Consider the following 12462-nt stretch of genomic DNA (forward strand, 5'->3'; position numbering starts at 1 on the left):
TTATTATGTAAAACAATGGTCTACCAAATATTATTTTTGGTGGGCGATTTGGAAACTGACATGGGAATTTAGCTAAAATTTAATACTAGCTCCATCTATAGCAAAATATATAAATCTATGATTTACTTGTGAATGTTCTCTGTATGCTGATAAATGTCGCCATCTACATTTTACTATCAATAATGTTTTTTGTACAATTTTATTGAAGCTGTATTGGCAGCACTGTTCTATTTACTTTCGGCAGCACTTGGTATCACTTTCATATGTTTGCCAGTAAACAGCTGATAGAGAAGTAGAGGCGCGTGTGACTCGTGTTTTACGATTGTAACCAGAACGCATTTAAAATAAAAAAATAACAATGAATTCTTTGATAAAACAAACTGGAGCATTGGTACGTATCGTCCCTTTAAGTTTTATTTTGTTTTATTTACTTGTTTTTCTTGAAAACTAGATCCGGCCAATTTTAACATCAAAAGCATTGATACCGGCAATTAGTCGCTGTTGTTCCAACGAACCCCCAACTCGCACAGAGAAAAGTAAGGAAATAATGCATTTTCTGTTTTGAAGCTGTAACTAATTCATTTGTTTTTGTACACAGCTATTAACAACATTACCCTGTTGGGACGTATTGGTGCCGATCCCCAGTTGCGAGGAAACACAGAACATCCGGTAGTCACATTTTCCTTGGCCACTCACACAAATTACAAGTATGGTCTTGAGTTTTATGTAATTGATGAATTGAAAATAATTGATATTGTACTTTTTGCTCACCTCCAGATATGCGAACGGCGATTGGGCTCAAAGAACCGACTGGCATCGAGTCGTTGTTTTCAAACCAAATTTGCGTGAAACTGTAATGCAGTACCTGAAAAAAGGTCAAAGAGCCATGGTACAAGGAAAAATCACTTATGGTGAAATAACGGATCAACAAGGCAATCAAAAGACCAGCACCAGTGTTGTTGCCGATGACGTAATTTTTTTCCGAGAGACAGCTTAATAAGATTTGATTTGTTTTTACCTAGGTTAAGCATCATTCATAAAATGTTTCATTATTCGCAAAAGTGTATATCATTCATATATTTCATAAAATCTTAAATTACACGCTGAGTATGTACAAAAGTGGAAACAAAAATATATTTACATGTATATTTGAAAAATATTTCTAACGTTTGTAGTTATTTGTTGTGCACCTCGTGGTTTTTATGGGCACTTGTAAGTGGTCTTCGAAAACAAGTCTGATTCCATTTTAGAAAAGTGGTTATTGCCAACAATTTATCCGAAATCAAGTCCATATTCCGTTCTGTATTGCATAGAATTTCACGGTAACAATTTATAATACGAAAAACCTAAAATTATTCATTATCAAAAATAAAAATGTGTAATGTTTGTTTGATTTTCCAGTATTTGTTACTTAGTAACTTTCTTTGAGAAATTAATAAAGATTATACATTATCAAAGAAACAAAACAAACAATTTGTTTACAAAGTATTGAGTATGTAGATAGACTTAATAACGGCCTATAGTCAGATATGACAAATGATTTTACTTACAGTATCGTAAGTAGTCTGTTGTGCTCCAAAATATTCCTTAATGTTTTCAATACCCAAAGGAAAATCAGATAATTTGGATATTTTAAATGAGATATTTTCTAATAATTCTATGAGAACTTCCCGTTCAGTTTTTCGGTCATTTCTGCGGATACTACATATATCACAACGTGGCGAATTTTCCATTTCTTTTATTTTATCGACGCACTTTATCAAATCAGTTTCAATTACAAGTAGCTCCTCCTCGATGTTTGATATAGTAAATTTTAATATTTCCATGAAATTGTGTATTGTCATCAACTAAATAGAACGACTATATATTAAAAGCATTTGTTTAAAGTAACCGTTACCTGATTTTCATTTGTGTTAATTTGGCCAGTGTCATTGTTTACATATTGAGATTTTAGTAAATATTCCTGTTGAATTGATTCAGTTTCCAAAAATAACCCTCTAGTTAATATATCCAATTGTTGAAAAGTGAGAACATCCATGGCCTATAAGTATGCGAATTTATGCAATAGTCTTCCCTTTTTAATCGCCAGATACCAACCAGAACAGGATTAAAACTCAAAATATCTTTCACAATATCGTAATTGAAGTGATACACATGTATATTTTCGTTAGAACAAAACAATTTTTAATTTATTAATTCTAGAAACAAACAATTTTGACAGACAATGAAGACTTCAGGTGGCCTCGTCGCTTAACCCAGCAAATAAGCCTTGGGTACATCGAAATTATTATACATACATACATTTTTACATATATCGGCCAGACTACAAAAGTACTACTACTACGAATTTAATTATAACTTATGCGATATGGATCATTAAATAGCAAAATCGCCAGCGAACATTCCCAAAATTGTTCACTAATATATTACGCTGAGAACACTATTCAGGAATAAAATTTTTGAGCGTTGTAATTTGCTTAGAGTACTTTCCATATGTGCAATTACTAATCAAAGGTATTATCATAGGATTTGGGTCTTCATAATATTTGTAAAATTATTCTTTATTACAAACATGCAACAATATGAAATAGCAATGCTCGAGAAATTCAAACGCCTAAACATATGCAATGTATGCAAGTAAATCTCTTTTGGGGTATGTTTAATCGAGTGCTGAATTCAAATACAAATCAAATACCAATATAATAACGGGGTGTTCTAACATGATAAATATATGACTTAGTTTTTTAATACCAAGGAGCTATTTAAATGGGATTAAAGAGTTGAGATGCATAAACCCGGAATAACTTATCCACCATTTCAACCAATCGAGATATATGATGACAGTAGATACAAAACGAGAATACGATGAATATTAACAGATTTATAACAATTACATCGATAGAATTAAGGTAAGGCATTGATATACTGAATGTCTTGTATGGATTAGTTTCATTCTAATCAATGTTGTTCCAATTGAATATTGCTGGAATTTATATTTTTTATCCTTTCATGTAATAGGAAATTAAACGCCTTATCCAGAAATCTTACTCAGTATCCGGGACATTCTATCCTGTCAACAAAATATGTTTATACATTTTATAAATGCATCTCTTAAAGTGTCTTCTTGCGGGGATTTACAACAACAATAAGAAGGAGTAAATTACGTCTGAATTGTGTACTTTCCATAATAAGTTAGTCACTTCGTATTAAATTGCACCAGCCTGGATAAAACTGGAAAAAGAGCAAACTCAATTTAAAACTGTACGTGATCATTACTTTCTTACGCAAAGTATTTAATATCGCCACTGTTTGGAATACCCTAAAATGTTGTATATTAATTTCTAAATTTCTTAGGATTTTGTTATTCATTTCATTTATTTATTTTTCCAGGCCTCATGTTATAATGAAGTCCATGACGTCAGACACCATTGTGATGGGTATTTAGTGCGCATTTGAAATCAGCAGCAAGAAGCAAGTTGGAAAAAGTAAATTCAATTCATGTCTTACAAGAAATTGTTAATGTCTATTTTTAATGGGGCAAGAGCTACTTTGTCGCAATGACAAATGTAATCTATCAACAACTAATAACACTCGTGCTGCTATTTTTGCACTCTTTTTAACAAGTCTGGGACCATGTCTCCCATTCAGCGAAACCAGTTTTATTATTGGCGTCATAACACCTAAAACAAACTGTCTTCTAGTGGAGAGCGCAATGTGACCAAATATTCATGTGCCAATCGTCAGCTGAGAGTAGGAGGCTTGGTTGGTATTAGCCCCATAGAATAGCTCGTAAACTAATTGTAATTAACACTTCTTTTTGGCAAACAGAGAATGGAAACAAAGTCTCAAGCAGTCACACAATACAATGAGAATAACAACTGATCGCCAATAAATGAGCGTCGCTAAAAAAAACAAAAAACCCACATCGAACACGACGGCCAAAGATATTGTTTATTTCGTTCGCTGCTACTGTTGCTGCTTTCAGTGGAAGATCCACCAACAGCAACTTCCAGCGACCTGCTTGGTGTTCGACTTTAGTTGTGTTATATGTGCGTTAGGTTTCGCACGCGAATCGGTTGGCGGTTGGCTGTTTATTGGCCATTTCAGAGTTATTTGTTTTCCGTTTCGAGTTATGTTAGGAAGCGGATTGTGATAACCGAAAAAGTTACAATCGAACGTTATGTTCAGATTTAAATGATAATTAATAAGTATATTGATACTGTTGCCCACACAATAAACAATTGTAACTGGTTCGCGAGCGGGTCATCATCATATTTTCAAAGGTTTAATAACCCCGGAAATGTGATTTTTACAAAAAAAGAAAGAAACGAAAAACTCCTGTATCTGTAACAAACAAATAAACTTTATTGGTGAACTTCTAAAACAAAAAACTCAAAAATGGCTGTAGATTACGTACTTGAAGATTTGATGGGCAAATTAGGTAAGCTCTTCATCCGCGTTTCGCACATCTACGTTTGATTTATGGACACATACTAAACAATTGATTACAAAATGTTTTGCTTATCTCGCAAAGAAAACACGCACACACACAAACACAATGAGGAGGAAAGTAAGCCGCGAGAAGTATTTCCCTTATCATAATGACTGGTCTGCGGCAATAGAAAACAACTGACATGTTGCTGTTGTTGTTTGCTGCTGAAAAATGTTATCAGGGCGATTAACTTCCTTACTTAAAATATTATCCTAATTATATTTGCATGTTGCGCTTGAAAATTTCCATTGATCCATAGGTGGGAAAGAGAGTTGGCGGAATGCAGCAATAAACGCTTCGCAGCATCAATTCGTTGTGAAGTTATGGCCGCGTATTGCCAGCTAGCTTTGTTCTCATGTGACTTATAGCCTCTTAATCAATTCCCACACTTACAAATAAATTATCCCAGTGGTGACTGTTTCGGATTGTTAATGGAATTAAATTGAAGGCGCTAATTAGTAAAGGTAGCAACTAAATCAAATTCGCATGAATCGAAAAAGGCAAACTATTATTTTAAATCCCTGGTATAGACACCAACTGGAGATACCGACTAAAAGCGATTATTAGCACTTTAAGGAATATCACGTTTTCAGTAATTTTTTTGCACTTGAGAACAGAAAGATTACGAAACTCAACGTGATATATTGAATTTAAGTTTTGATCGGTACAATCGTCCTTAATTTCGGTGATATGTCGCCGGTCTCTGTTTATCAGTTTGTTGGATCTTGATACCATAAAAAGTATTATTTGATAAAATCAGTATTCAAGGGGTCTGAAATGGAGGATAGATGGAAGAAAAATATTGTAAAACTTGTCAAATCTCTCGTGTCTATTTATAGATGTATTATCAAGAGTGATGGGAATAAACTGTCTATAAAAATATTCCTTAGTTGGGAAAATACTGATAATGCCCAGCAGTTAAACTTTTAAATACTGGCATCCCTAATTCCACTTTATTTGCAATTAAATATTTAAACACATTTTTTGTTTAAACAGCCATTGGGTAAGAGGCGAGAATTCCAAGTGGTATCAATGAGAACGTGATAATAGAGTGAATGCTTCGGCGATCTCTTTTCAGATTAATTTCAATTAATCTATTTTCTTACATTGAGTTATCGCAAATTATGACAGTAATTGTTTTAGAGCTTCAACGATGGGAGGGGGCTTCATTTTTGGACACAAAATGCTGATCATTTCTAAGTGTGTGTACACGAATATTGACAGCTTAAGCTACGAAATTGATACCATTGCTAATACACTTCAATTCGCCAACGAAAAATTGTTCCACATTGATAACCAAGGGGTCAAATAAATTTAAGCACACAGACATGTTCGAATTTATGAGTCGTGTTTAACAAAAATAAAACAGCTCTTAATTCAAACCAAATACAAAGTTTTATGAAAAAAAAGAAAAACGTGTAGAAGAAACACTATTAATTATCAAACAGTATAGACAATCGCATGAATCATGTTTATGTTGCATCACATTTTATAGACCATGAAGTGAACGTGGTTCTCTGACGTTGCTACGTATTTATGAAAACCTAATTATTGCTTAGAGAAAATCCTGCTTCATTGCAACAGAGTAAATAATGCAAACAAACAATGAATGTCCACTGAACGGAGTAAAAATATGACAACGCCATGCTAAACAAGATAAAATTAAAATGAAATTAAAATAATTACATACTTTAATTATCGCATAAAACATAATATTGTTTTTTTTCTTCTGTTCATTTGTACAGCTATCAGTAAATGACCTTGCAATTGTCTATTGAACCATTCGTATACTCAGCTGAACCTCTCAAAATTTAAATTACACATTTGGCAGAGATTTTGTGAGGGGAATGTTTTGATGGAACAGATATGGATGATTGGTTTCCAATGCAAAACAAAACTATTGAGCGGGTGGATCTTATATCGAAAAAGTAATACAGAACCAATTTCATTTGTTTCATAATATGTAAAATAAAATACATTAGGCAATTTCATAATGGTGGTATAATTGAGAAAAAATGCCCCATATTCCCAGATTTGTGTGCTGAATTATTGGATACTTAGAGACATGTTCGCTCTGTGTTATATAGTTGTTACGAAATACAATGAAGTTGGATTGTTTTGCTAAGAAATATGATATTCCTTTACAACTGACACGGATTCAAGGAGGACATTTGTAATCACGTGACAACTTGTAGCAACTACAAAATACATATTGAAATGTCATTGAAAATTTAAATTTCTATGTGACAAATACATCTCTTTTACACACTTTTTCCAATGATCGATCCAATAAACATGCATAAATCATCTCTTGGCCTATTTTAGCTTATCAATTGAATTGAGTGCAAAGACTTTCAATTATAATCAATTTGTATGATTGTAGGCAAGATAAATAATTGATTTAAATATGTTTGCCATTCATACATACAAAAAAACATACGCACACAATCAAATATATTACTTATATACATATAAGGGTAGAATTGTTTATATTGGCGCCCAAAAAAAATCAATTTCGATGTCATTATTCATTGAATTTTGAATATTTATGTGCGTATGTATGTAGGGGCAATAATCATATTTACATAAAAAAGTTAAGCAATTATTTGCAAAAAGTCTACATCGAATGCTCAATCGAGCATTAAACCAAACATTGAATAGATTTTTGAAACGTTTTCGTTTGCGGTTGTCTGATATTTCATTTCATTACGCCAAAACCACAATGGCGTTGCTAGGGAAACTAATTTTCCGTAACTCAAGTAATATTATCAGAAGAAGAAGCAGAAGACACAATTATACAGTTGTAAATTGTCATAGTAAACAATGAATGCTGTTTAAATGATAAGTATACATCTGTAGGTTTTAGATATAATTACTAAAGTCCCGTAACGACTGTCTATAAATGTTAGCGATGAGCAAAAAATGTATAATTTGGGATAGAATTTTTTCTACAATATTCGTTGTGAGTTCCATCCTTTAGAAATATAAAAAATATATTGATGAAAAGATAAAGATAAATGCATCTAATTGTACAAATATTTATGTGAACTCATTTCAAAAAGTTAATCTAAACGATTAAACAATTTACTATTTTCTCTTTAAAGTAGAGGCTATCATAAAATCATGATTTGTAATCTGATAGTTTTTTTTTTTTTTTTTTTTTTTTGTTTCAATTAAAACTTCAAGCCGTTCATGGCTGACGTCTGTCTGGTGGTTTTCCTTTCTTCGCGGCATAATTAAACTTTGAAATGTCTTGTCGATTTTGAGTGACATATCGATCATTTAGCCAATCATAACTTGTTTATGTCTATTCCCGATAATCACTGAACATGAATATTTGTTCCAGATTGTTAGCATTTTCTATTGCTATGACCTCAAAAATGTTATTTTATAACATATTTATGAACTCTTATAAAATCCAACATACGTTTTACATACATACATGTATACTGTTTGACCATATTCCGTGTTGTTTGCTGTTATTACAATCTTTTTTTATAAATTCTGTTGATATCAGCTTATCATAGTGTAGAAATCACCTTGAAAAGTTCATTTAAATTGCTATGTGGGATATGTTGACTTCACACATAATCTCATTCAACAAGAGATTATGTTGTACTTGCAACATCTCTTGTGGTATGGAAAATACTTGACATTGTTTAAAAATATATTTAAATATGATGGTTCAGTTTAATTTAATATCACATTGCAGATGTCAAATTATATTCAACTTTTGAAATTACGTTTTTAATAATTTAATATTATTTCACCACCGTTGTAGTTGTTTGTTTTGTTTTGTTTAGTATTAAATTAAATACACTTGGCTAATTACCTTGCTGCATATAGAACGCATAACTGATCCTTGAAAATATTAATTCGTTTTATTACTTATTCACATTATTTGTACACTTTATTAGTAACATTGGCTAGCTGACTGAATGACTGACTGACTGGCCATCGAATAGCATTTTGAAAGTTGATAATTATGAATGAAATAAAAAAAATCACAATATAATCGACCATATACTAAAGATAAAAGGCTAAGTATTTGATTGTTTGCAAATCTGTTAGAATTATTATTTTATTACAATAACTGGACAACATTTAAACAAGCCTTAATAATAGTTGATATTCGAACAATTGAGCATTGCTTATCTTTAAACTTGAAAAAGGGTATTTTACACAAGTTTTGGTATTCTAAACGACAATTGATATGGTACTTGTATATTCGTCAATTGCATCCCCATTAGAGGATCCTGTTGGAGCAGTTCAAACAAAGTTGCATTGTCACTTGCTCTTGAAATCGATAACTGGAAACAAATACACAAAGACATTTCAAATGCGAATTGTGTGTGTGTGCGCTGCTCATGGTCACTGCGGTCTGTTCTCAAGGAAAATCGTTTCGACAGCTGTCTACAGTCCACAACAATACATGCGTCTGCTACACTTGAAAATCGTAAATCATGCGAACGAATATGCAATCGAATTGCTATTGGACGACTAATGCGAAATAGCCTGAGAAAATTTATTCGAAAATGACCGGCATGTGTAAAACTAAATTACAATTACAAAATTTACACTGCCTAAAAATTGATTTGAGGCAATTGTTGGTAACCGCATTTCGTTACACTTCGTAATACAATAAATTTAGAAAATTAACACATGTAATTATTTATTTATACATTTCTTGTCTGGAAACATGATATTGCTTATGTAACAACGATTATAAAACTATTGGCAGAAATATTTAAAATTTACAGACACATTCGAATACCGAACATGCCTGACCTAAGCTGGGGTGTGATGGGCGAATATTTGCAACCTATCTTCTTTGGGAAGGATTGGATATAGTCTGAGTAATTTGCTGATATGGATATATTTAGTAAAAAATCACATGTATTTTAAATAAGATGCTGAAGAGAAAATTGCATATTGTAGAGACCTAAACTAGAGGTTAATGACCATCTTTAAAGAAATTGTATACCACAGGTTCGGATCTTCCATTGAATATACGTCAGCGATTAGCAATGGCTTTGATAATGCCACATATGACATATGGCATAGAGGTATATTCCGGTACGACTGTTAGTAATATTGCCCGACTGAGAATGTGTTTTAACCGTATATTACGACATGTGTATCGTCTGAATGTACAAGATCATGTAACATCGTATGCTATTCAGTTCTTGGGATGCACTTTTGATAGTTTTATCAACTTAAGAATAATCTTACTTTTATTTGAAATACTAAAGTTTGGAAACCCACCTCATTTGGCTTCAAGATTTTCTTTCCTACATTCCACAAGAACTCATTCGCTTTTGTTGCCTCTATTCAATACATTAGTAATGCAAAGATCTTTTATGGTGCGCTCTATTAGATTGTGGAATACATCTATTCCTTATGAATGTACAAATTTCTCATTTTCTTTAGATAAATTTAAAAAATTAGCAATGGTGAGAGTTTGTTTCTATTTTTCTATTTTTTTTTTTTTTTCGGTAATGGTCTCATCCTTAACTATTTTTTTTTTCACCTATATATACTTCAAAAATTTGTTTTATTTGATCTCATCCATAATCGTGTTATAGTAAATATTTTATTTTAGTATTTTTTTAGTTATTAATTTGTTTTTGAAATACCTTAGTACAATATCGTGTGCCATACAATTGTAATATATCTATTAATCGAATGCGGCCTTCATTGGCTTATGGATTAAGCAATAAATGAAATAAATTAAATGAAAACACACAGAACATATTTTATGCGGTTTTTAGTTTTCTTATCTATTTTTGATTAAATCCACACATTTCGTTTTATATTTGCAGGGGAATTTGGTCGCTATCAGGCTTTTCAATTCTTCCTACAAGTTCTGTCCGGCCTTACAGCCGGTCTTCATATGCTGTCACTGGTCACTGTACAAGCTGTACCCGAGCATCGATGCTTCATTGAAGGTGTAGATAATTCGAGCTTTTCATACGTCCCGTGGAATTCGTCAGAAATTTTGGCTGCCATTCCTCTAAAGGAAAATGGTGAATTGGACTCATGCCATATGTATGATAGTAACAACAACACCGTTTCATGCGATGCTTACGTTTACGATCGAACATATTACGAGACATCACGGGCAATTGATTGGAATTTTGTATGCGAACGTCGTTGGATGGGAAGCATAGTTCAGACGGTTTTCATGTTGGGCGTTTTTACTGGTGCCGTCACCCTCGGAGGTTTGGCCGATAAAGTTGGCCGTAAAACGGTCTTCTGCTGGTCAGCCCTGTTGCAGTTGATTATTGGCGTGTCTGTTGCATTCATACCCGAATACTACTCATTTATGGTTGCTCGTTTCCTTTTGGGCATTTTCGGATCGGCTGGTGCCTACATCTGTGGTTTTGTGCTAACGATGGAACTGGTGGGACCTAGTAAACGTACAGCTTGTGGCATAACATTCCAGGTACATATACTAAGTATGACTTGTCTTGTCAAATTTAACCAAAATTGTGTCGTTTTAGGCTGTCTTTGCTGTTGGTATTATGTTGGTAGCTGGCTGGGGTGCATTGATAAAGGATAGACAATTGTTACAAGTTGTTTATGGTCTCCATGGTGTTCTGTTTCTGGCCCATTGGTGGCTTTTGGATGAGTCTCCCCGTTGGTTGTGGATGCAAGGTCGTGCCGCAGAGGCTGTTGATATTGTTGCCAAGGGCCTAAGAATGAACGGATCTGGCATTCCAGTTGACAAAGAATATTATGTACAAAAATCAAAGGCCCAACAGGCAGCCGAAGAAAAGTCCAGTGCTGGTCTAAGCGATCTCTTCAAAACACCAAACTTGCGCATGAAAACACTGAATGTCTGTCTCTGCTGGTTCGCCAACTCCATAGTCTATTATGGGTTATCTTTAAGTACTGGAAAACTATACGGAAATCCATTTTTGATATTGTTCATAATGGGCTTGGTTGAATTCCCCAGTTACTTTACCATTGTTATGGTTCTAGATCGATTGGGCAGAAGACCCATCACAAGTACATTGATGATTGGTGGAGGTATATGCTGTATAGTGGCAGCTTATATTGCTCAAGGTAGCACCACATCCACTGCTATTGTAATGGTAGGAAAACTTCTTATTGCCGGTTCTTTTGCTGTCATCTATAATTACTCGGCCGAACTGTTTCCAACTGTTGTGCGAAACTCTGCTATGGGCTTGGGATCTATGTGTGCTCGTTTGTCTGGCGCTCTGACACCACTCATTACCCTACTAGATTCCTTCGATCCCAAGATTCCTGCCGTCCTATTCGGCGTGATAGCGCTCATTTCCGGTTTCTGGGTTATGTTCCTACCAGAGACTATGAACAAGCCCATGCCCGAGTCCATAGATGATGGTGAGAACTTCGGCAAAGGTGATACCTGGTTCAGTCAATGCGCTGGCAGAAAACCAAACAGAGACAGCATCTACCAGGATGATCCAGAACAAATGGTGCCACTAAAAACTATTGAAAAGAAGTAGAAGGTTAATGGTAGCAGCGCCGCATTGGTTGCCATCCGACACTCACACACTCATACCACAGAAAAACTCAATTTGTAAGTGCCTTAGTCCATGTGTGTTCTTAAAATTTGTTGGACATTCCAATACATTCCCCTGTCTTGTTATATTTAATTTCTTTGTTATCATTTATGTAAGCAATCGCTATAATCTTATTGTTTAAAACATATTTTTATTGGATAAATATTTTGTACGAAATTAAAAAAAAAAAAATCATATTTATCGATTTAATGTAATTATATATAGATTTTTTAAATTAATATTTGGATGAAATAAACGTTAAAATGTGTAAAATAAATTCAGGTTTTATTATGTACGATGTATCCATTGAATGAACAATACTATAATTTATTTTCCCCGATTTAGGCTTCGTAATGATAATAGGTTGTGCGAAATTTGCTTTAAATCGGATAGTCCGTTTGCATCTTAGCAAATTTTTTA

The 12462-nt window shown here is 33.5% G+C and overlaps 2 protein-coding genes across 2 annotated transcripts; both read left to right on the forward strand.

Annotated features, from left to right (window-relative positions):
- Positions 1–358: 358 nt before the first annotated feature.
- LOC133335262 (single-stranded DNA-binding protein, mitochondrial) lies at positions 359–997 on the forward strand. The gene is made up of 4 exons (XM_061543552.1): positions 359–391; positions 452–536; positions 599–707; positions 778–997. The coding sequence occupies exons 1-4, from the start codon at positions 359–361 to the stop codon at positions 995–997; spliced, it is 447 nt and encodes a 148-aa protein (XP_061399536.1).
- Positions 998–4398: 3401 nt separating this feature from the next.
- LOC133335318 (organic cation transporter protein) lies at positions 4399–11985 on the forward strand. The gene is made up of 3 exons (XM_061543607.1): positions 4399–4441; positions 10315–10937; positions 10996–11985. Exons 1-3 carry the CDS (start codon positions 4399–4401, stop codon positions 11983–11985), a joined length of 1656 nt encoding a protein of 551 aa, XP_061399591.1.
- Positions 11986–12462: the final 477 nt, after the last annotated feature.

Source organism: Musca vetustissima, unplaced genomic scaffold, assembly GCF_032173495.1.
Source record: "Musca vetustissima isolate MV318-11 ecotype Yass unplaced genomic scaffold, APGP_CSIRO_Mvet_v1 utg3273, whole genome shotgun sequence".
Lineage (NCBI taxonomy): Eukaryota > Metazoa > Arthropoda > Insecta > Diptera > Muscidae > Musca > Musca vetustissima.

Bases quoted from the DNA above. Each gene is read 5' to 3' on its own strand.
- LOC133335318 (XM_061543607.1), top strand. From the start codon at position 4,399: ATGGCTGTAGATTACGTACTTGAAGATTTGATGGGCAAATTAG. The intron at 4,442-10,314 runs GTAAGCTCTTCA...TTATATTTGCAG, and splicing joins AGATTTGATGGGCAAATTAG to GGGAATTTGGTCGCTATCAG. The intron at 10,938-10,995 runs GTACATATACTA...GTGTCGTTTTAG, and splicing joins CTTGTGGCATAACATTCCAG to GCTGTCTTTGCTGTTGGTAT.
- LOC133335262 (XM_061543552.1), top strand. From the start codon at position 359: ATGAATTCTTTGATAAAACAAACTGGAGCATTG. The intron at 392-451 runs GTACGTATCGTC...CTTGAAAACTAG, and splicing joins TAAAACAAACTGGAGCATTG to ATCCGGCCAATTTTAACATC. The intron at 537-598 runs GTAAGGAAATAA...TTTTGTACACAG, and splicing joins CCCAACTCGCACAGAGAAAA to CTATTAACAACATTACCCTG.